The sequence below is a fragment of the Trypanosoma melophagium genome (genome assembly GCF_022059095.1).
Source record: "Trypanosoma melophagium isolate St. Kilda chromosome Unknown ctg38segment0, whole genome shotgun sequence".
NCBI lineage: Eukaryota > Euglenozoa > Kinetoplastea > Trypanosomatida > Trypanosomatidae > Trypanosoma > Trypanosoma melophagium.
The window spans coordinates 21,649-45,071 of record NW_027125175.1 but is presented as its reverse complement, the minus strand read 5'-3'; the positions used below and the strand labels follow the sequence as shown (position 1 = coordinate 45,071).

The 23,423-nt window shown below is 39.4% G+C and overlaps 12 protein-coding genes across 12 annotated transcripts; all 12 read right to left on the bottom strand.

Annotated features, from left to right (window-relative positions):
- Nucleotides 1–382: 382 nt before the first annotated feature.
- LSM04_001936 (GTP binding domain) lies at nucleotides 383–3,088 on the bottom strand (the record flags this gene model as incomplete). Its single annotated transcript, XM_067336204.1, has 1 exon — nucleotides 383–3,088. One exon carries the CDS (start codon nucleotides 3,086–3,088, stop codon nucleotides 383–385), a length of 2,706 nt encoding a protein of 901 aa, XP_067188279.1.
- Nucleotides 3,089–3,618: 530 nt separating this feature from the next.
- On the bottom strand, nucleotides 3,619–4,479 carry LSM04_000372 (Pre-mRNA polyadenylation factor Fip1 domain; the record flags this gene model as incomplete). Its single annotated transcript, XM_067336088.1, has 1 exon — nucleotides 3,619–4,479. The coding sequence occupies one exon, from the start codon at nucleotides 4,477–4,479 to the stop codon at nucleotides 3,619–3,621; it is 861 nt and encodes a 286-aa protein (XP_067188274.1).
- An 840-nt stretch (nucleotides 4,480–5,319) lies between these two features.
- On the bottom strand, nucleotides 5,320–6,807 carry LSM04_000696 (Biotin/lipoyl attachment; the record flags this gene model as incomplete). The annotated part of the gene is made up of 1 exon (XM_067335975.1): nucleotides 5,320–6,807. One exon carries the CDS (start codon nucleotides 6,805–6,807, stop codon nucleotides 5,320–5,322), a length of 1,488 nt encoding a protein of 495 aa, XP_067188275.1.
- A 619-nt stretch (nucleotides 6,808–7,426) lies between these two features.
- On the bottom strand, nucleotides 7,427–9,625 carry LSM04_009497 (uncharacterized protein; the record flags this gene model as incomplete). Its single annotated transcript, XM_067335864.1, has 1 exon — nucleotides 7,427–9,625. The coding sequence occupies one exon, from the start codon at nucleotides 9,623–9,625 to the stop codon at nucleotides 7,427–7,429; it is 2,199 nt and encodes a 732-aa protein (XP_067188302.1).
- Nucleotides 9,626–10,206: 581 nt separating this feature from the next.
- On the bottom strand, nucleotides 10,207–11,754 carry LSM04_005545 (uncharacterized protein; the record flags this gene model as incomplete). The annotated part of the gene is made up of 1 exon (XM_067335751.1): nucleotides 10,207–11,754. The coding sequence occupies one exon, from the start codon at nucleotides 11,752–11,754 to the stop codon at nucleotides 10,207–10,209; it is 1,548 nt and encodes a 515-aa protein (XP_067188289.1).
- A 629-nt stretch (nucleotides 11,755–12,383) lies between these two features.
- On the bottom strand, nucleotides 12,384–12,905 carry LSM04_001557 (NUDIX hydrolase domain; the record flags this gene model as incomplete). Its single annotated transcript, XM_067335639.1, has 1 exon — nucleotides 12,384–12,905. The coding sequence occupies one exon, from the start codon at nucleotides 12,903–12,905 to the stop codon at nucleotides 12,384–12,386; it is 522 nt and encodes a 173-aa protein (XP_067188278.1).
- Nucleotides 12,906–13,396: 491 nt separating this feature from the next.
- Nucleotides 13,397–14,368, bottom strand: LSM04_000280 (uncharacterized protein; the record flags this gene model as incomplete). The annotated part of the gene is made up of 1 exon (XM_067335527.1): nucleotides 13,397–14,368. One exon carries the CDS (start codon nucleotides 14,366–14,368, stop codon nucleotides 13,397–13,399), a length of 972 nt encoding a protein of 323 aa, XP_067188273.1.
- Nucleotides 14,369–14,583: 215 nt separating this feature from the next.
- On the bottom strand, nucleotides 14,584–15,078 carry LSM04_007107 (uncharacterized protein; the record flags this gene model as incomplete). Its single annotated transcript, XM_067335414.1, has 1 exon — nucleotides 14,584–15,078. One exon carries the CDS (start codon nucleotides 15,076–15,078, stop codon nucleotides 14,584–14,586), a length of 495 nt encoding a protein of 164 aa, XP_067188295.1.
- A 1,655-nt stretch (nucleotides 15,079–16,733) lies between these two features.
- On the bottom strand, nucleotides 16,734–18,644 carry LSM04_004319 (Calcineurin-like phosphoesterase domain; the record flags this gene model as incomplete). The annotated part of the gene is made up of 1 exon (XM_067335300.1): nucleotides 16,734–18,644. One exon carries the CDS (start codon nucleotides 18,642–18,644, stop codon nucleotides 16,734–16,736), a length of 1,911 nt encoding a protein of 636 aa, XP_067188285.1.
- A 1,202-nt stretch (nucleotides 18,645–19,846) lies between these two features.
- On the bottom strand, nucleotides 19,847–20,287 carry LSM04_007779 (uncharacterized protein; the record flags this gene model as incomplete). Its single annotated transcript, XM_067335188.1, has 1 exon — nucleotides 19,847–20,287. The coding sequence occupies one exon, from the start codon at nucleotides 20,285–20,287 to the stop codon at nucleotides 19,847–19,849; it is 441 nt and encodes a 146-aa protein (XP_067188297.1).
- Nucleotides 20,288–20,728: 441 nt separating this feature from the next.
- Nucleotides 20,729–22,018, bottom strand: LSM04_002971 (Leucine-rich repeat; the record flags this gene model as incomplete). Its single annotated transcript, XM_067335073.1, has 1 exon — nucleotides 20,729–22,018. The coding sequence occupies one exon, from the start codon at nucleotides 22,016–22,018 to the stop codon at nucleotides 20,729–20,731; it is 1,290 nt and encodes a 429-aa protein (XP_067188281.1).
- A 465-nt stretch (nucleotides 22,019–22,483) lies between these two features.
- LSM04_005801 (Ribosomal RNA-processing protein 15) lies at nucleotides 22,484–23,167 on the bottom strand (the record flags this gene model as incomplete). Its single annotated transcript, XM_067334957.1, has 1 exon — nucleotides 22,484–23,167. One exon carries the CDS (start codon nucleotides 23,165–23,167, stop codon nucleotides 22,484–22,486), a length of 684 nt encoding a protein of 227 aa, XP_067188290.1.
- Nucleotides 23,168–23,423: the final 256 nt, after the last annotated feature.

Below are 23,423 nucleotides of genomic sequence, written 5' to 3'. Positions count from 1 at the left end.
ATACACACTTAAGTAGATGTAAAATAAAAAAAGAGATAGAATCACATGATAATTAAAAACAGATGTAAAGAACGTCAAACACTAGCAAAAAAAAAAGGAAACGAAATCAGAAGTGAGTGGTGGAAGGGAAACAAACACCACCAAAGAGAAAAAAAATTAATAACAAGAAGTTTAAAGGCCAAAAGAAAACACGATTTTTTTTTCTCCTTTTCTTTATACACCTTTTGTTCTTTTACCACTCATGCATATATATATATATATATATATATATTACACACGCACACACAGAAATAGGGACAGGGATAAAGATAGGAAGAGGGGAGCCATCATTCCTATAACCCCAGCTCATCCCTTTTATACGTACTCTTTTTTTCTTCTTTTACTAATAGCTTTGAACACCCACTTTACGTGTGGTAGGATTCACTGGGCCCACACCGGCCCGTCTCATCTCACGTCTCATTTGACGTTTAGTTTTATGTTTTTCTTTTTCACCCTGTCCTGGAAGTATTCCTTCCTTTGCGCGGGCAGTGGCACCAACGAGCTCTACAATACCATCATCATCGTCAATAATGAGTTCCACTTCCCCATCCTCATTTATAAAGGTGTTTTCTACCGGTTCAAGTTGATGATTTGTACGACGTTTACGTCTGGCAGCAGCACAGGTGGCTTGTGCTATACGAAATGCATTCGCTTCTGCATTAAATGCCTCAAGTGGTGTGAGGGTTCCACGCATGCATCGTGGACGTGAATAAAACATGGCTGTAGCTGTTTGCATGTTCTTTGCGTAATGATGTGCATCTTCATCCTCATCCTGTGCCATTTCCCAGTCATTTCCATCATCACTGAGAGCCCGAGCAGCCGCCGCACTATCAAGATCATCCCAAGCGGCATCATCATAGTCATCCACATGCTCATCATCATTCTTGCTGCCACCACTGTTAGACGTAGAAACATCCTCCCACTCATCATTGTTAGAGGCGACGGCGTTATCTTCTTCCTCATTATTATTATTATTATTAGTGTGGTTAAGTTGGATCTGACTATGAGTAGGGTTAGCAGTGGAGACTACTCCTCCTTTTCCTCCTGAAGTGGCGGCCGCAACAACGGCAGTATCATCATGGGTGGCAGTATGAATATAGTTCGGTGGTGGTTCCGCATACACAAGCACGCCATCCACGTGTAGTTTTAACACTTCTCGCGCCGCACGTGATTTGTTTGGTCTGTCGTGTGCGCCCATAAAACCACGTCGTCGTGCCACTGCGTTAAGAAGACGCTCGGCGAGTGAGTGACTATCGTCCACGTCATCCTCCGCGGCGAGTGAGATGTTAAAGTACCACTCCAGCACAGATCGTGGAATACGTCTGCAGACAACTGCCACAGCAGAGAGAGCATCCGTGGCAGTATCAATAGGAAGAATCCCATCACACACCATCTTTGCCCGTGTGGAGGCAAATGATGGAAAGACAAGACCGGGACAGTCACACAATACCACACGACGTTCGTTAGGAATAACAAGTGTTTGAAAATGTTTTGTCTTACCGGGTGTCGCACTGACAACCACCTTTTTGCAGCCAAAAATAGAGTTGATGGTGGAGGATTTGCCTACATTTGGGTAACCAACGAGACCAACCATTAGTGGTGTTTCTCTGTTATGCACTTCACGTAGCTCAGCAAGTCGATCTAGTAATTGTTCAGGATCCAACACCGTCCACTGCTTTATATCTTCTCCCTTTTGCTGCTGCTGTTGTTGTTTTGCTTTTTCTTCGCGTTCTTTCTGCTGCTGTCGAATTCGTGCATCACGTGCCTCTTCCTCAGCTGTGAGTTCTTGAGGGAGTTTACACTTTTGTGGTTGATGTTGACGTTGCTGATGTTGATGTTGACTGCGACGTAATTTTTCTGCTTGCCGTTGTTGAGCAAGTTCATATGGGTTTGCCACAGCAACAGGAGCCCGCAGAGATTTCTTAATATGTCGACATTTCTCTTTTTTTTTTCGCACAAGTGCCGAAACATTCATATCCTCTTCACCGATACTACTGTCAGTATCATCACTCTTATCATTATACGTATCGGTCATCTTATGCAGATGGTTCACACTATTATTATTATTATTATTATTATTATTATTATTATTAGTTTTCTCCTTATATGTATTATCGCGATGCTTACTCGTCGTTTCGTTTCGCATTCCATCGTCATCATCATCATCATCATCTTCTTCTTCGTCTTCAGTTCGATCATGACTACGACTCTTACTTTTCCTCTTGCCATCTGCATGAATTTCCTCCTCATGCTGTTTGGTAGTAGTAGTAGTAGTAGTAGTCTTAGTCGTAGTCGTACTTATCGCAGAGGAAAAGAAAAAGAACTTCTCTCCACGTTCTGTAAAGTACGTCGCCCACGCCATACGTTGACTCTCCGTAAGCAAATCGGCCTTATTCAATAATAATATCACTTCCTTTGGTTTCCCTGCGGTGTTTATTGTACTTCGCACATACGCCTCAAAGTCTGCGCAGCGAAATACGAGTGGATTACGTGCATCCAATATCATCAACACCACATCTGCCCGCTCCACCACACGCCACAACTGCCGCCAGACTTCCAAGTTCTTTTCATATGGCGTCATGACAACTTTATGTTCCTCCTCCAGTGTTGAAAGTCGTCGACGCCAATCAAAAAAGACTGAAGTTTCCCGTTCTCGTACTTGTTCTGCAGACATTTCATAACTCCACGCGGGTCGACGTGGAATGGTTAACTGTTCACTGAGTTTCAGCCAATCCACACGATCATCTGTGAGGGGCACCACCTTTTCATTCATCACAACATGTGGTGTACCATCTACAACAAGGCGTAAATCACGTGCGGCTTCATATCCCTTTTCACGGGCATCTGCAATAAGTAGAAACTCATCCAAGTCGTTTGTTTCCCAGATCGACTTTAGTTCTGTCCCTTTTCGTTGTTGCCGTTGGAGTTCCTCTGTCTCCAACAGTGCTGTGGCATCACGTTGGGCTTCTACGAGTCCATGATACTTTGCCCGTTTACTCCGCTGCATCGCATCCTTGGAACGCTGAAGACTCTTTCCCAAGGAATGCATTTTTTCTTTTTTTACTTTTTCTTTATTCCTTCGGTATTCAAGGGACCTTTTTGTTACTTATTTACTTACTTTTTGTTTTAGATTTCTTTCGTTCGTTATTTATCTTTCCTTTTCTTTTTCTCTCTCTCTCCTTCTCGATTCCTTCTTCTCGCTTTTAACTTCTGACACGTGCGTCCGTTACTTACACTCAGTCCCAAAAGCTGATAAATACGTCACGAGAATCATAGCACATTAAAAAAAAAATAGAAAAATATATTCACAAGAAGAAAAACAAAAATGAAACAAAAGAGAAAAGAGCATTAACAACAATAAGAACAAAAGCAAACAATATGAATAAAAAAAAAATAAATACAAGCCACACACACACACATATATATATATATATATATATATATATATATATATATGTTCCATTTGAAAGAGCAATATTTTCAACAACGCATCCCCTCTCATCTCTCCTCCTCTTTTTTTCTCATTCTTCTTTTTTCTCTCTCATAAACACACACATGTCTTTAGAGAACAACTGCTTTTTAGTACGATCCATCATACGTCTGCTGTTCCTCTCCCCCATCTTGCGATCGTTGACGCTTTGGCATCATGCGGTATGTTCCTGCACTATTTAGATCATGCATTCCACCACCACCAGCCGCTGTTGTTGTTGTTGGCGTCATTTGCGGTAGTACCGCCTGTTCTACACACACAGGTGGAAGAACATACGCCGATGGATGTTGTGGCATCATTTGTTGTTGTTGTTGATAAGGCCCACCCACACGCAGTTCACCACGTCCATGGGCGTAACTGCAGTGATCGCCTTTCGTACAACGTCCATCCACAAATCTTTGACACATTCGCGTTTTGAGAAAATTATCACGTGGCGCAGCACCGCCGTAGGGATTATGAGAAGATCCCTGCGGTAACATATAATACGATGCCCCACCACCCCCACCTTCTGTATTCATCGGATCTTCCATACCAACACCAACACTTTTCATAGCGGCATTATTGAGTTGGGCGAGAAATGTATTCGCGCGTCTTAGGAGGGATGCCTCGCCTTCTGCCTGCATAGCGCAGTAAAGCCGCCAACTGTTCTCATTAAAGCCGTAGTTGAAGTAATCTTTTAAATTCGCCGCGGGATCTTCCCATGGACGTTTCTGCATTTGTGCAATATCGTATCCAAATACGGCGGTGTTCATCTGCGGTCCATCAGCGTGACGCACACATAATGGAATAAGACCCACAACATCATCTTTTCCCTCTATTGCATCATGTACATCTTCCCTCATATCGTATGATTGATGATGATGTTGTTGTTGTTCCACTACCGCAGCGGACGGCTCTAATGGTTCATCCACATGATTGATTACAAAGGGGTTATCAGTACTCTCTGACATTTCTCCTTTTTTTTCGTTTTCTTCTGTATTATTCTTTTTTTTTTGTTTTACGTAACCCCCTCCCCTTTTCGCTACTAAGCGATATTATTTAAATTAAGAACAAAAGAACAACAATCGGCACTATCAATATATATATATATATATATATATATATATATATATATATATATATGTATATATATCAGACAGACACACACAATGAGAAATAGAAAGAAAGAAAAAGAGAGGTATAAGTGCTAACAAGTAGCAAATATAATAATCCCGTAATAGAGATACAAGAATCCCCTTTAATAAAGTCCCATTCTGAGTAGAAAGAAATGGGAGATATATCATATATAGGAGTGCAAAGATCAAATAGCCCATACAAATAATAATAATAATAATAATAATAATAATAATAATAATAATAATAATAATAATAATAATAATAATAATAATAATAAACACACAACGTACGTATGAAATTCATTCAAAGCGAAAAGAAAAGAGAAATATGACCGTTTCAAATTGTTAAAATGTAAAAAAAAAAACAATAAAAACACACCCCCTAATATATATATATATATATATATATATATATATATATATATATATATATATACATATATACAGACACCCAATCACTCAAAAGAAAAAAAGATGGCAGGTTTCGTTTCTGCGTTTTCGTGTGGTTGATTGTGCTTGTGTGGATACGAACAATTCAAAAAAGAGGAAAAAAAAGTAGACACTGCAGCAGTAAAAAAGAAAATGCACATAAACAGAGAACAATAACAACCATTGGGAAAAAAAAGAAGAATAACCCTGATATTAATGCGAAATCATAACAAAAAAAGCCCTCTCTTATTTTGCGGTTTCACTTAACATCAACCCTGGTGACTCCAGTAAGCTTTTAAACACATTACTGAATCGCACCAAAGTGGCCCCATCAATAACCCGATGATCTGCCGTCCACGAGATGTGTGCAATGTTTGCCCTCATTATATCGCCATTGGCATCAAAACGAGGAAGTACTTGAAGTCGTCCAATCGCACCAATGACGACCTGTGGAGGGAGAATCACTGGAGTGGCATATGTAGCCCCAATGGAGCCAATATTACTTATTGTAAAGGTACCACCACGCATGGAATCTGGTGGAATGGCATTCCTGCGGCCAAGTGCGATTAACTCATCTATTTCTAATGCGAGTTCAAAAAGACTTTTCTGTTGAACATTACGCACCACAGGAACGATTAAACCTTTTGGTGAATCCATGGCGAAACTGATATTATGGGATTTTTTAACAATAAGGTTTATACAATCTGGGCTGATGTGTGCGTTGAGTTCTGGATACTGCAGAAGTGCCATGGATGCTGCCTTAAGAAAGAACGGCATAAGTGAAAGCTTTATAGTATTTGGACCTTTATCACCAGCTGTTTTATTACTATTATTATTATTATTATTATTATTATTATTACTACCTCCATTAGCAGCAGCATCATCACGACCCTTATTCTCATCGTTACTTTTTCTCAATGCAAGAGCATCTTTAAGCATTTGACGAAATGTCAAGAGAGCCGTTAACTCCATCTCATCACATGCCGTATAACACGGAATAGCTCTCGCTTCTGTCATTGTAGTTACCATAACACGACGAATACCTGTTAATGGTACTATCATATCCTCATTCATTCCACCCTTACCTGTGTTAAATCTGTTGATATCTTCTTTCAGAATACGTCCATTCGGACCCGTGCCGGTTATCTGTGAAAGATCCACACCACAATCACGAGCAAATCCCCGTGTTGCAGGTGTAGCCAATACTTTTTTACCTGCTGCTGTTTCTGTTGTTTCTCCTGCTTTTGTTTCTGTTGCTGTTGGATTTAATGATGCTTGGGTATTTCCATTCTTTTGTACATCTCCAGTAATTTTCGTCTCCTCCTTCTCCATAGTGTCCTTTTCTTTATTATTATTATTATTATTATTATTATTATTATTACTCTTTGGAAGTGCATTATTCTCCTCATCTGCCGCCGGTTCGTTTAACTCAACATCGACAAGAGGTTTACCAACGATTGCCATATCCCCAGCCGTCACGTGTACGGCGGAAATAACACCCGTATATCTTGACGTAATATCCACTGTTGCCTTATCACTCTGCACTTCACAAATCTTCTCAAACTCTTCAATTTTGTCTCCACGGGAAACGCAGACAGTAACCACCTCCACTTCATGAATGCCCTCGCCGATATCCGCCAAGAGGTATGGAACAATTTTGCCCAAACAGAGAGGAGTGAGGTGCAGTCGTCGAGCCGCAGAGAGGTTGCGAGAGAGTACTGAAAGACGTCGCATATATATATAATATAATATAACGTTTCAGTTTCTTTCTTTTTTTCGTTTCTTGCGTAGTTGTATATATATATATATATATATATATATATATATATATATATATATATATACGTGTTTATAGATGAGAAAGAAAGAAGGAAAGAGAGAAGAAAGGGAAAGAAGAAGGAATTTCTTTTTTTGTTTCTTTTTTGAAAGAGACTAAACTTTGTCTGAAAGCACCATAGAGAAAGAAAGAGTTAAAAAAACGCCTTGACTACCAATAGTGGATAAAGGCCCTTCATATATATAGAGAGAGAGAGGGAGAGAGAAAAAAGAATTTCACCTGTATAAACACACACACACAAAAAAAAAAAAAAAAAAAGAAACGTAAACAATGAAAAAAAAAAAAAACAGCACAGAATATATATATATATATTAAAACAAAAAAAAAACTACCACCATACAAATAAGGGCCCAGTAAAGAAATATTGGTGCATCTATGTCACTGAAATGGGAAGTATTATGCCTGGCATCTATATAAAAATAAATAAATAATATATACATATATATATATATATATATATATATATATATATACCAATCATCACCTTTCTTTTGTAATGTTCTATCATTATTCTATCTAAACTGACCGCATACGCATCTTCATACGTAGCAAAGCCGCCTTTAACTGATCTGCTGTCATCGTAGGATATCGATGGTAGGGCGTTGATGAGAGCGACGATCCAATACTACTACTATTGCTGCTATGAGCACTGGTATCTATTTCAGAGCTCCCTGTTGTCTCTTCTTGCCTTCCTGGAAGTCGCATAGGTGTAATAACAGAGCTCATAGAACTAAGGCTCACATTAGCATGAAGTGTGGAACTTTCAGCAGTCTCATTTACACCTGTGTTGGCAGCTGCCATTGAAAGCTTTTCCTGTAAGGCTTTGAGATTCCTGAGAAATTGTTCATGATGATGATCTAACTCCACCTGCTCATTCCTGCTGTTGCTGGGACTCTGCTGTGGTGAAGAAGTTGTTGGAAGTGATGTAGATGATGATGAAGTTAATGTTGTTGTTGATATTGATGTTTGTTGATCCTCCTTTTGTTTTTCGCTTTGTTTCTTTTCAGGCGTCTTCTTCTCTTCAATCATCACAGCTGACATTGGCGTTGGTTCTGGTGCAAGAGACACTGCACATGGTAGATCATCACTGCCCACATCCGAATGCACATCTTCTTCTTTTTCTTTCTCCTGTTCATTCGCATCACTATTATGATCGTGATTATTATTATTATTATTATTATTATTATTATTATTATTATTATTATTATTATTATTATTATTATTATTATTATTATTATCGTGATTATTATTATTATTATTATTATTATTATTATTATTATTATTATTATTATTATTATTATTATTATTATCGTGATTATTATTATTATTATTATTATTATTATTATTATTATTATTATTATTATTATTATTTTCATCAAGCACAGCGGTATCATAATCACAATCCACATCATCATCATTTTCAGGCCCATCATTATAATCTCTATCCTCCATGGGACGTACATCCAACGGCCTTGAGGACAAATGCAGCATTACTTCTCCTTCCCTTGGTAGCAGCGATGACACAGTCACCAGTGGAAATGGCAATAACAAGTTATCCACATCCACATCATTCTTCTCTTTTTCACTATAATTCTTTCTCTTATTATTATTAGTCTCTGCTGTTCCTGTAGCTGATCCTTCTACAGACATTAGTGTATCGCGCAGAAACATGGATTCAAACTCTGCCTCTACTTCCTTCTTTAATGCAACCGCCCGACGTGTCTCCTGTTCTCCTAAACACGGCACCATTATTCGCTCTACTACTGGATCTCCTGTACTCATGCGTTGTTGTAATTGTAATTGTTGTAATTGTAATGCTTCTACATTTGCCGCCCGTCGTCTCGCCGCCTCACGTGCTTCGCGTTCAGATGCTTCACGTTGTAATAAAACAGCGGCTGCCCGTTCGCCTGCACTGCGACGGGCTTCTTCCACTGTTGCCTGCGCCTCTGCGAGTGCTTCTTGTCGTTCTTTGCTGTATTGAGCAGCAGCCACAACAGCACAAGTAGTATTATTAGTATTAATATTATTAATATTGATATCATTGCCCTGTAGAGGACTGCGAGGATTAGAATTCACAATCACCACAGGAGCAGTAGGAGTATTAATAGTAGAAGAAGGCATATTTGTTTTGGTGTTAGATCCGTGTGTGATGGCGGTATGTGATAATGCCCCTGCGAGTGGAGATAACGTTTTTGTTTTTATTTTTGTTGTTATTGTAGCAAAAGATGGTAGATGCTGTTGTGGTTGGGCGGCTATACTTTTACTGCGTTTATCCTCTGCGAGTCGAACGGCCTTCTTGCGCTCTATGATACTTCGCCGTGGTTCCTGTTGAAGAGCACGTGTGATGCGTTCTTCTGCTCTCGCGAGACGATGCCGTTCTTCCTGTAATTGATTCTCTGCGACCCATGCGTTTAATTCATCCTGGGCGATTTGTCGCTGTTGTTGTTTTAACTCCGCCGCTCTATACATTCCCTCACCCTGCTTCGCCTGACAATCGTACAAGAGGCGATCAATGAGGGCGGCCTGTTGTTGGACTTCACACTCCCATTGTTTCTTTACATCACTGCGGACTTTTTGTTGTTGTTGGGCCTTTTGTGCGGCGTACATGCGGGCACGGCGAACACACATCTCATTAGCCATTCGGCGTGATTCTTCATAGCGGGCGCGACGTGCATCTGCCTCTTGTTGCTGTTGCGCATAACGTAGAGACACCATCTAGCACCAACCCTCACGAAATTGTGTGGTAGTAGTAGTAGTAGCATATATATATATATATATATAACATTGATAAAACAATAAGAAAAGGAAAGGAAAGGAAACGTGTTTAGATGAGATCATGTAGAGAGTAGCGAAGAAGTAAAAAAAAAAAAGAAAAAAAAACACAATCGTCTCATATTTCAGTTATATATATTAGTTGTTTATTCCTGTATACATTAATGGTGACGTTAATAATAATAATAATAATAATAATAATAATAATAATAATAATAATAATAATCATCATCATCATCATGGAGAATACACGCAACCTCATAACAGGAGAAATGCCATTCTGCCCGATTTACAACGAATCCGGGAGAAAAAAGAAAAGAAAAAAGAAACGCAATTTCAAAACATCTACATCAATAAATAAAATAAATGAAAAGTATGGAGAAACCAAACCAATACACATAGTCACAAACAAGCAATAAACAATAACAAAAACAAGAAGAAAAAGCAAACAAAAGAAAGATTTTTCTTTCTTTCTTAAAAAAAAAGAAAAACATTTCAAACATTGAATAAACTCTATGCATTGGTTAAGGTGCCATAGGTGAAGGTTCTATACGCACCACCGACGGTGACGCACTCCCTTCACGCACTAATTCCGTTGAATCTGAGAGTGTCATAAAACCACCACCGCCACTACTATCTTCAGTACTTCCTCCCGCTGCTACTGACCCCAAAGATGTTTTTGTTGGTTTTGCGGTTACGGAGTTTAATGAAAACGAAAAGAGAGGCGTTTTACTACTATTCTGTCGATGTTCAGAGTGGGCCATAACAACAGATGGTTCTAACTTGTGTAAAGCCTGTGAGACAACGGTCGTAAATTCCTGCAATTGTCCATCTAAGTGTTCCAAATCCCGTTCATAGGAACGTCTCATCGCCTCACTTTGCTCCCGTTCCGCGTTTAGGGAACGTTGACAGTTGTTTAATTCAATGCGAAGTTTCTTCTCGGTGTAATCACGCAACTGCAACTGTTGCTGTAATTCAGATATCTGTTCATGCAAATTCGCACACGCCTCTTTATGTTCACTTCGTGCCGCTTCTAATTGCTCCACATGCACGACTTCCACTTCTTCGAGATGTTTTTGCGTGTTGGCAAGTTTCTCCCGCGTTGTTCGAAGTTGCTGCTCCTTCTCTGTAATACCGTGACAGAGAAACGTCACGAGTGCCTCATCTGTGTGGGTAAATCGTTCCACTTCCTCCCGCAATTTTGCTTCTCGTGCCGGTAATGTCTGTTCCATGTAGATTGTATTCTCCGACAAGAGTGATTCCACACCTCGGAGTTTATGCTGCAGTTCTCGCAATTGTTGATAAGAGGAGGAACAGGATGTTAAGATTTGCTCATGGGCGTAGAGAGCCTCAGAATTGGCAGAGAGCGCACGTCGTCGTCCTTCAATATTATTATTATTATTATTATTATTATTATTACCGTTGTTACTGTTTCGGGTCTCTGTGTAACGCTGCTGTCGTAGGGCCTCCTTTGCCCGCGTGAGTTCATAGCGAAGTTCCGCCACCATACGTTCTAAACTCACTTCTCTATTTCGACTCGCCTTTAGTTCCTCTTCCAGTTGTTTCACCCGTTCCATATTCTCACGCTGCATCTTTGCCGTTGTCTCACGATAACCACTCATTGTGTTATTGGGATCCTCTGCGTATCTACCCGCTACGGCTTCTGCACGAGAGAGTCGTTCGGTTTGATGTTGCAATCGTCCCTCTAATGCCGTTGCCTGTTCTCGCCTAATATCACTTTCCTTCGTGGTGGACTGCAGCAAAAGACGTAACTCCTGCAATTGTGACTCCAGTACTGTAATGCGTTCCTGCAGTTGAAACACATGCTGTTCCTTTTCTTTTAGTGTGCCGAATTTTACCCGAAGTTGCTGCATAAGATTGAAGTTTATTTGTTTCAAATCTTTTTCCTGAGACTCTTTTTCTTGTGTGACTCGCATGACACGTTCGGTGGCTGAACTGCATTGTGAGACCAGTCGTGTGTTCTCCGCCTTTAATTCTCTGTTCTCATCGTTAAGAGCTGTGAGGAGCCGTTTTGTCCCAGTTAGGAGGAGTGATTCCCTCGCCGACTCCATTCACCAACACCTCCACTAGTTTCAGTGTGTGTGTGTGTGCGCAAAGAAAAAATAAAATAAAAAAGAAACAATGAAAATAATAGTAAAAAAAGAAGAATCATAAGTGAGAGGAGGAGGAAGAAGAAAGGCAGAGAAGCTTTGCTTTCTTCTTATTTTTATTTTGTTTCGTTTTTTTTTATATAGTCTCCATTTTCAAATAGTAAACTCGATATATATATATCCTTTTATGATAATAGAAATAGCAACAGAAAAAAAAAAATCACGATGCAACAATATTAACAACGACAAAGAAAGTACCGTCAAAGAGCAAAGAAAGAATGATAACATATATATATGGTGAGAGAGAAAAACAAGGGGTAAAGACGACGAAAAGAAACCAAAAACAAAAGAAAATCATCTGTTTTTTCTTCCCTTCTGCTCTTCTTTAGATCACCCTTCTCTTCTTGATCTATACTGGTCCTTTTTGTTTTCCTCCTTTTTTTTTTACACTTCCCCCATCCCTTTTTTTTCTTTCTTTCACTTTGTATTTCTATTTTTTTCTTTTCTCTTTTTCTTTTTTATTCTATTTTTCCCCAACAGTTCCTTCTCACACAGACATATATATATATATATATATACTACACCTTCATTCACAGTGTTGAGGCTCTCTTCTGCAGAAATGCCCTTGCCAATGGTGGGGCGAGTGTAGCGACGGCGTGAAAAATGTGTCGCTTCTCCGCTGGGCAGCATTTCAGAATATCGTCTATTGTCATCCACGCCACATGCGTAAACTCCTGCAGCGCACCGGAGTCTGGCGGGGGAATAAGACACATTTTATTTATATTCTGCGCCGGTGTGAAGAAGAGCAGCAATCGCTGTTCTTGTCCAATATAACCAAACCGGCGGAGATTCGCACCTGGGCGGAGTGTATAGCGAAAGGCGTGTGGATCGTTATTGGGGGGTGGAATCTCCGCGACGAAACATAATGCCTGCGGGTCGAGCCCAATTTCTTCGCGCACTTCGCGATACGCCGCGCGGAGGACGTCGTGCCCGTCTTCTTCGCTTTCTACGCCGCCCTGCACGAATTGATACTCCGTCTGATGTATTCGTTGACAACCGAGAAAGTGTAGATCCTCGTTGAAGATCACAACACAGACATTCTTACGGTACATGGAGTTCCCGCCTTCATATATATATATATATATATATATATATATATATATATAAGGAGAGAGAGAGAGAAAAAAAAAAGAACTCAACGGGGATATTTGGTAATGAACCGATACCCATATTACTTTACTTTAGTAATATATTACAAATGTGTACTGGATCTAAATATCGTATATATGCATGTATATGTGTGTATGTGTGTGAACAAGTGCAACAGCTCTCATGTAACAGAGACTCTTCTCTCAATTCTTTCTTTCTTTCTTTCTTTCCTTCACTCATTTTTCCCTTTCTTTTCCTTTCTTTCTTCAATGGTTTCTGCTTGTTAAGATCCACCTTTGCCACAATGTATTCATATAATCTCCCAACACCAACACCACAAACACCCCCACAAACCCAACAAAGAAACAAAGGAACAACACCATCAGGGTTGTTACCATACACAGAATGGTAATAGTAACAATGATAATAGAAATAATAAAAACCACCAAACGGCTCACTCTGTAGGTGGAGCAAGTTCTCGGTAATACCGCCGTTTGTAATCTAACGACTGTATATGAACAACGGCCTGCGCAGATGTTGGTCCATTCTTTGAAGCCGCAAAAGCAACCGTTTCACCCAATCGCTGCTGCTCAAACTCACGACTATTTGTTTTTTTTGTTGTTTGCAATGGCAGCCATCGCCCATATGTTTCTGCAGGGTTCTTTCGCGTCCACGGCACAATTAAACGACTTTCCTCCAATTGTTCCATCATAAACTCTGCGAGAGGAACGACATCCGTGAAAGTCACGAACCCACGCGCGTCTGTTGGATCTTCACGTACTTTTAATAATTGATGCACCACGCAGAGAAAATCACGAGTGACAAGACGTCTGTAACTACCGCTTTCTGACCAGAAAGGCACTGGCATTGGTGCAATACACACATCCGCAATGGTTGGAGGTAATAATTTATGTAATAGAAATAACGCATCACTGCGAATAAATTGCACACGTGTACCGTATAATGGCACTAGTGTGATGGCAGCCTCTAGTAATGCCGATAAAGTGTGATCAATGACGAGTAAACTAAACGTTTGATCCGTCTCTAATTGTCGTTTTAGATAAGCGAGAGATCGACAACCAACTATAACCGCCTGTCGTACGGCGGCTGTTTTCCATGTGTTTACCACACAATGAAGAAAATCATTTTTTATATCTGCAGCGAGTGCTTGACGAATAGAACTACGATGTACACCACTAGTGGGCGGGAGTGTCATTAACTGCAAAGCTGGATAGAATACTGCGGCTGTCTCATCGTATGTGTTGTGTATATTTAAATGGCGTTGCGTGGTGTTTTCTTTTACGATGGAATTATGACGTCGTACAGCTTCTTGCAGTTCTGTTTGTTGCGCTTCTGCAGTGGAGTCGCGTGTGATAAGAGTGAGTTTGGGGGCCAACCGCAACGCAGAAAACCGGCGGGAAAACATTACATCTCAATAGAAATAGAAAGAGAAATAAAGAAAAGAATAGAGGAGAAAAAAGTATATATATATATATATATATATATGGAGAGAGAGATTTAGAGGAATAAAATCCGTAAAAAAAGAGGGGAAGAAAGAAAGAAAGAAAATGAGAGTTGGTTCAAATAACTTGGAAACCAATAGCATTCCAACAAAACACACAAATACAAACAAAACTCAACTCAATGCGGCACTAAAGGATTTCGCACAACCATACACTTACTACGAGCCCACTGTTGCACCTCATCATCTGATGCCATATTTTGTACTTTTCGTTTTTGTTTCCGTTGAGTTTCAAGACCTCTTCCGTAGCGATTTCTGTAGTACATACTAGCACGACGAGCAGAGAGCATTTCCTGTTTTGCCCGATCACAGTGTGCGGGAAGTTGTTCCAGTAATGCCGCTACTTCCTCCCGTCGACTGCGGCTACCACCACCACTATCTCTAGCACTACTCATGCTGTTATTAATATTATTATTATTATTATTATTATTATTATTATTATTATTATTATTATTATTATTATTATTATTATCATTATCAACATTATTATTTGGGAGAACTTCCTGCATGATATGCGGCAATGGAGTAATCTGCGGGATAACGACGGGTTGATGACAAAATGGAGTTAATACGAGTGCACGGGCCCACGTAGAGGACGAGAGACGCAACGCCATCGTTAAACGAGAAGAGAATAAACAGAAAACACTGATAAATATAATATATATATATATATATATATATATATATATATATATATATATATATATAGTGGAAAACAAGAAAAAAGAAAAGAAAAAGGATTAAACGTAATAATGTGAACTACTAAAACGACAAAAAAAGAAGAAAGAAGAAAAAAAAAAGAAAGAGATGGGTGTAGAAGCAGTTTACGCAAGACCATGTTTATGTATTATTTATGTTATGGATGATATTATTCTTCCAAAGAAGGGAAAAAAGGAAAATAAAAAAAAGAATGGAGCCAAATATATATATACATATATATATATATATATATATATATAATAGAGAGCACGAGAAAAAAGAGATTATACAGGCAAATGAGAAAAATAAAAGGAAAAGAAAATAAATAAAAAAAGTAACAGCACCACATCGCCGTAACTCCCCTATAAACGCCACCACATCACGCACAACGTAAATAAAAAAGGAAAACGAGAAGATTCCTGTTTTTTTGCTTTTTTTTTGTTTTTTACTTTTTTAAAAAAATTCTTCTTCTCTTTTTCCTTTTTTTTTCTCTTCTTTACTTTAATTTCCTTCTTTTTGCCTTTTTTCTTTCTTCTTCTTCCATGTTTCTCCCACTACTACAGGCACACACGACCAAGCACTAATACATCTCATTCACACAATCAGAAAAACATTCGAAAAAAAAAAAACAACAACAACCGTTGCTGAATAACTGCACAAAGAAAAAAAAAGAATAAAGAGCAAAAGAGAGATTCTTGTGAGGCAAGGAGAAAAAAAAAACGACAGTGCACCGAAATACGAAAAAACGCACACACGCACACACATCCACATACATACCACACAGACAAACTATTTCATATATATATATATATACATGTATACCCATAAATATAGGTGTACATTCCCTTCCTATTTGTGGAAGAACGATCCACCACTTCTTGTTTCTCTTTTTTTTTTAAATCCCTTCTCATTGATTTTCTTGCATAGATCATTTCTTTTTTTTTACTTTTTTTCCTTTCTTTCTTGCTTACTCGACATTTCTTTTTTTTTCTTAAACAAACACGCAAAGACACAAATTTCCTTTCTTTTCTCGTTCATGCATGTCCACAACGCAATTGCTCAACAAACACATATGACGAAGCAAAACAGAAAAACCGTGCAGAGAAACAAGAGAAGCAAATCATTTTCACATTACCCTGAAGATCAAACAGCTCTCGAAATTATTCTCTCCTACTTGCTATCCTTTCGTGTAAAATGGTGCAAATAACAAATATTGGACCAGGAAAACACAAACAAAGAGCACACGCCTCCAATATATATATATATATATATGAGAGAGATAAACGAAATAAAGAGTGGGGGAAATAAAAGTATTTCTGTTTCCCATGTCTTGTTTATGTATATTTTTCTTTTTTTTTTTGTTAACCATATATTACTGGTTTGTATATATATATATATATGTTTGAGTTTGTGTGTCTGAGATTCCATGTGTCGTGGTGTGTAAATATCGTTGTCCACGCTAGCGTACATCATCACATTCCCCGCATAAACGCGGTACTTTTTTTTCTTTCTTAAAAAACCTCCATCACTTCCGCCATCATCGTTTTTTTTTTCTTTTTTTGTTTTAGCTTCACATACGTTTCAGTCTTGGCACAAAGCCGGGCACACTCTTTCCAAACGTACGTGGTGATACTGGTCCCTTTACTTCCTTTGTTTCCTGCCGTTGTGGTTTCTTAATAGCCATGCGTATCTTGCCATTGGCTACTAAGATGCAGCCGGCGCCGTTTTGATGACCGGCGTAGTCCGATGTGGAAAAGATTGTCACCACACGGGCGTTATCAGAGAGACGGAGTCCATCTGCCTTTTCCTGATGGGCGCGGAAGATGTATTGATAGTTATATCGTTCACAGAACATATCCACTGCCCGTGAGCCGAATGTTTTAATATCCGGACCACGTGGATTTGGCCCAAAGCCGTATTTATCCAGTTGATGATTGGGCGGTGCGGGATCTGACCAAAGCAAGTCATTCACCATCATGCGTTGGGCTACATTGGTGGGATCCGTGCACTGCACTACGGGGATGCGGGGAAATGAGGGATCGGAGAGGATCTCCAGCCGCTTATCTTCACCGCCCGAGTACTGTGGAAGACCGCCGTGGACGCAGAAGATCTTTTTATCAATATCTGCAATTACAGGAAGAAACTGAAATACCTCATTTACCGCCACCCAGACATCAATTCCACGATCACGGCCAAACTTATCCAGACACTGATACTTAAAAGAACTGTAACCGTAAACATCCATGTCTCCATTTACCTCTGGAGATTCATGATTACCACGCAAGAGCGTCACCTTGGAGGGATTGATGACTTTTAACGCAAATAAGTACATTACGCATTCTAACGAGAACGCCCCACGATCCACATAATCACCGAGAAATAAAAGATGTGTGGTGGTATATTTTAGCATAATGTCATCAAAAGCCACCACTTTTTCCAAAAAGTAAGCCATATCTGCAAAGTTACCATGAATATCTCCAAAAACTGTAATAGGAGATTTTAGTCGTACAAAAAGTGGCTCCTTAGCGACCACCTCACGACATTGATTACATACAGATATAACAAGTTTACAAAACTCTGGAAGATTTTCATAATTAAATCCATTATGCTGTGGATTTGCAGCACGTCTTATTGTCTCAATAAGACGAGCCGCATCCACTGGTGGCTGTGTTGGAGAATTCATATAATTTCGCATATCTTGCAATTGCAACATCGTACTGTGACTGGCAACGGCCTCATCAAAGGCTCTGGGTTTTGTTCCCATTCCTGGTGCCATTCCAGCACGTGGTGTATCGGGTTCTGCCACACCTTTCTGTCCCACAGCATTTTGCAGTAAATCCACAATCGTTACTGTTTGTGGGAGATTCACAAAGTCATCTTCGCAAAGAAGCACATTTTGGGAAAAGACATACTTTTCTGGAACATTTCCTGCAGAAGAATTTTGTTGACTTTCATGTCCACGCTTATCATCACGTCGTTTACCATGAAATGCAGGTTCTGCCAAAATAACGGTTTCCATCAATCGCAGTCTTTCCTCCATTTTATACACCGTATTAGATACATTTGAGAGTAACTCTGGTGGCACCTTTGAGATAAACGTATTAAACTCTGCGGCTGTCAGTTTGGCGTTACTGATACAATCATAATTGGTGTTACTTCGACCAGATAATATTTCATCCGTTGTAATCAGATCGAGTTCCACAGACCAATCGGGCTTTAATGTCTTAATACGACCAACCTTATACAGTGCCCGTCCATCTGTGGAATCCTCGACACGACAACGCACAAAGAAACCGGAGACGAGTGGAAAGAGACGTGAACGTATTTTGTGGTGCCACTCCGATAATTTCTCGCGGTTAATAGTGACGGCTTGTGCCATTTCAAGTGTAATGACATTATCGGCATGGAAAGAAGGACTGACGCTCATTGGGGAGAGATCAGGCGGTGCCTGCGGGGACGAGGGGACATTTGGTGGATCCATTTCTTTTTTCTTTTTGTACTTTTTAGTTACTTGCCTTCTTTTTCCCCTTTTCTTTTTTTTCCCTTTTTCTTTGGAGGATAAACTTTCCTTTTTCTTTTCTTTTTCTTTGTCTCTTTTTTGTTGCTTTTCTTTGGTTACTGGAGTTACACCTTTTTACTGTTTTCTTCTTCTAGTTGTTATTCCCTTATCGTGCCTTTCCTTTATGTTTCGCTTGGCGGGGGATTCTCTCTATGTGCTCTTCACGTGAAGTTTCACCACGCGGGAGGGGACAATTAGGAAAATAAAAAGATATTTGACTGATTCCACTCTAAGTAGTAAAGAAGAAATTTAAATTAAAAAATAATAAATAATAATGATGGAAAAAAAAAGAAGAGTTGGAAAGAAGGGGGAAAAAAGACATAAGCAAAAAAACAAAGAAAAGAAGATAAGAAAAAGAGCATCAAATACAAAAAAAAGAAGGAGAAAAGGAAAAGAATCCACGAATAGAGAAACCCCCACTATAAATGCATACAAACTCATTTATGCACGGGTATTTATGTCTCTGTACATATGTAAAGAGAGGTAGTTTTCCAATACCATATATATAGAAAATAAATATAAATAAATAAATAAATAAATAAATAAATAAATATATATATATATATATATATATAGATATATGGGGAGATATACCTCTAGTGAGACCAATTCACATGTAATCTGACTATGTGATTTCCCTTGTGTCTGTGCATATGTGGGTGGGCGTTTATGTCTCTTCTGTTTTCCAATCATGTAGGAGAAGAAAGCCCAATAGAGACACAAAAAGATTTATCAGAAGAAAAAAAAAGAGTGTTAGAAAAATATGGAAAATCACATATAAAGAAAGAATAAAAAGTAAAAAGTAATAAAAAAAAAAGAAAAGCAACAGCAAGAAGTAAAAAAGTGCACAGAAATACATGATCTTTTCTTTTCCATTATTTTTCTTCTTTTCATTCATTTCTTTCCTTCCTTCCTTTTTTCTCCATTCTACACCCACCATGCAATGTAATTTCACTCCTCATACAAAATCGCAAAAAGTACTAAAGAAACAAACAAACAAAATGAAACACTCTGATACAAACAAACATCCACCGAATAATAATGATAATAATAAAAAACAGAAAAAAGAAAAAAAAAAGAAGGTATTTATACATTTCCACATATTCCACACACACACACACAAACTATGCAGGTGGTGCTGGTAGGGCAGGATGGCATGTGCTCAATTCCGCAATTCTGGCAAGCGTCTCTCTCGCATCACTGCTTAATGCCGTTGAATGAAGACGGGCATTCGTTAATACTTCGCACGCTAGCGAGAGTGTCTTCTCCACTTCCAGCGTCACACGAGACGGCTCACTCAATAACTCCGAGAGCAGCGGGATGTCTTCACTCTTCTTATCGCTCTTGGAAAGAGAACGGCTTTCTTCTCCTTGTTGTTGTTGTGGGTTTTTATCCTCAATAGCCTCGACGGCCCCACGTGAGTGATAAACGCTGGTGAGTGGAGCAACCGGTGCTGTTAAGTAAGTACGCCTTGGGCTTGGCGGTGTTGGCAGCGTGGACAACATTCGCTGCTGCTCAGTCATCATTTTCTTTAGATTCGGCTCCTTAATAACAACAGCTGTCATTTTTCTGACGTATGTGTTGTTTCTTTTTTTCTTCTTTTTTTTTGTTGTTCTTGGGGTGCCTAGGATTCCGTATGAACCGAACTCTGCTATGTTTGTGTCTGTGTGTGAAACAATCGAATGAAAAGGAAAGAAAAAAGAAAAAAGAAAGCAGTAGAGGCATTTACAGATACAAGATACACAATAGAGAAGATAATGGGGTGTATAAACTTAACTTGCGTTGCTTTCTTTTTCTTCTAATTTTATGTTCTCATCCATCTTTTTTTTGTGTTTTTTGCTCCAACGACTTTTATACAACGCTTGGGAATGGGTCCCTTTGTTTGTTTGCTTTTGTACATGAGTTATTCGATGCCAGTAATAAAATCGAACAACACCAAAAAAGGAGAGAGCGAGAGAGAGAAAGAGAAAGAGCAAAAAAAAAAAATACAAAAAAAAAGATGGATTTTACTCCTTCTTTGATTTTTTTCTTAATTTTTTGTTCTTTGCCTTCTCTGCTTCATTCTCTAGGATGATTTGCATGTGTTCTGCTATTCGTTGCAAAACGTCATCAAGTGTTTCCTCCTGCACATCACCCAATTCTACACGAATATCATTTGCATCATTTGCCGCATACGCGAGTGTTCGTCGCATTTCTGTGGAATCGAGTGATTTTGTAAAATCTATCAATTTCAATACAGTTGCCGTGCGAATCACCTCTAATGTGTACTCTACCGTCTTTGCACCAAACGTGTTTTCAGCACAATTGATCATGATAAGTCCTGTGTTCTTTAATAGGGCTTTCATAATAGCTGCCCCACCCTCATCGGTGATATTATTTCCTGCTATACTTAGTCGTTCCAATAAGGGTGGACTTGCTGCGATGAGGGCCGCAACTTCTAATGCGCCATCGTTGCCAAGCATACAGTTCGCAAGACTAAGAGAACGTACATGATTTGGTGCGGCCAGAAAGTGATGGCAAAGCACTTGCGTTCCCTTTAGCCCAAGAGTGTTGCTATGAAGACATACATCTAGGATAAACTCATTGTTTTCAAGGAGTTGACCAACCGCTTTACAACCTCTGTGACGAACATCATTACGAAACAGATTAAGTGTACTTGTTCCCTTTCCAGCATAGTGCTTTAAAGCTTCACATAAGTGGGTGGTACCTTCATCACCAATGTGATTTGCCATGAGATTATATGTACATAGAGGGTTACGCTGCATAGATCGCATAAGACCTTTGGTTCCCATTGGACCAATATTATTCCAACTGAGATCTACTCTGCTGAGATCACGGTGACATGCGGCGGCTTTGCTCATCGCTACTAAAGTAGCATCACCTAATTGATTTCCTGCCAATACAAGTGTAAAGAGTGTACGGTTCCACTGCCCAGGCTGTCCATTAGGGTTTACATTTGGAATAAAGGCACTCGCCAGTGCTATACCACCTACATCTGTTATATCATTCTGAGCCAAATTTAGGTGTTGAATGCTTTCGTTCTTTCTGAGAACTTCAGCCATTGTTACAGCTCCATCATCGCCAATGTGATTTTGCGAGAGATCTAGGCGCACAACATGTCGATTCTTCATAAGTGCTGTACCAATGATCAAGGCACCACGTGGAATAATATTTCTCCCTTGTAATTCCAGAAGAGGAGAGAGAAGTAAGGCTTTCCATTTCCTTCTGGTGAAGAAATTAGTTGTTGGATCTTTGGGAGTCCCGGGCGGGGGTATCTTTTCCTTCTTTTTCACCATTTTTGTTTTTTTACTTTCCTTTATTTTTTATTTTATTTTATTTTATTTTTTTTTTTTTTTTTTTTTTTTGGGGGGGGGGTCGTAATTTATGTTTTTCATGGGAGAAATTAAAAAAAAAAGAAAAAAAAGAAAGAAAGAGCAAAGCAATTAGTTGTTTTGCATTATTTCCCTAGTTTCACATAAAAGTTATTAGCAAAAGAAGTTGTCTCGCTCACTCTCCCTTATCTTTCCCTCTTCTTGGGTATTATCCTTTTCTTTTCTTGCTTTTAATCGTTGCTATACAACTCCATTCTTTTCTCATTCTGTGTTTTTTTCCCCCTTTTCTTCTTTCTCTCTCTCCCACACACACACACACACACACACACACACACACACACAGAAACCATTACTTTTTTTTCTTTTCTTCTGTTTCTTCTTTTCTTTTTCTTTAGCAAAAAAAAGAAAAAAGAACGGGTACTTTCTCTCTCAATACCTATCCATCGCCCGTGGTTGCCGCAGGGCCGCGAGGAAAGCCTCCTTTGTGGCGACTTGTTTCTTCTCTAAAGTCTTATCGGCTGTGCGATGTTTCTCCTGCGTTTCCACCGCACCTGCCGCCTTTCGTGCCTGGGCGAGTGAGTTAAATAATCGCACAACACCAGTCGTGGCAACGGTGCGTAAACGGTATTCGTAATCGTGTCGGTTTTGATGCGGCAGTAGGCGATTGTGCGACTGACTACGTACGGCGCGGTGTAAAAGTCGAAGTCCCACACCTGCCGCCGTGGAAGTATTTCCTTCTCTTTGCGTTTCATTATCTTCACGTTTTCGTTTTTTTTCCATTGGAATTACAACTCCTTTTTGGGCTGTTCCCGCCGCACTGACAGACCGCTGTTGTTTGTCCTTCTTATTCTTTGGTGTATCAGCAGAGAGACGCTGTGCCTTTTCACGGCTCTTTTTACTTGTTGCCTGTTCTGGATGGTTATTTCCGTCCGCATTATTAGTAGTAGAAGTAATTCCTGTGAGTTCAGCGATGCGTTTCTGCAAATTCTCTTCAGAAAGTTTGGGTGCCCGCTTTACTAACGCAACAACGCGTTTACCGCGTGACTTACGTGCAGCTCGGCTTGTCTTGGGCTTTGACAATTTGCCCACGGCACCGCGAAAACGACCAGCCATCGCTCTACGTGCTCCCCCTACTGAGAAGTGTAGGAAAAAAAAAAAGATTAGTGTTTCAGAGCGAAAAAAAAAGAGGAGAAAAGTCCATAAAGCATAATATTAGATACATATACAACACATATATATATATACATACCTAGATAGGTAGACAGGTAGAGAGAGAGAGAAAGAAGGATATGCACATATACCGTTATAGATAGATACGTACAAGAAAAAAAAGAAGAAAAAAGAAGAGAAAGAAAAAAAAAAAAAAAGA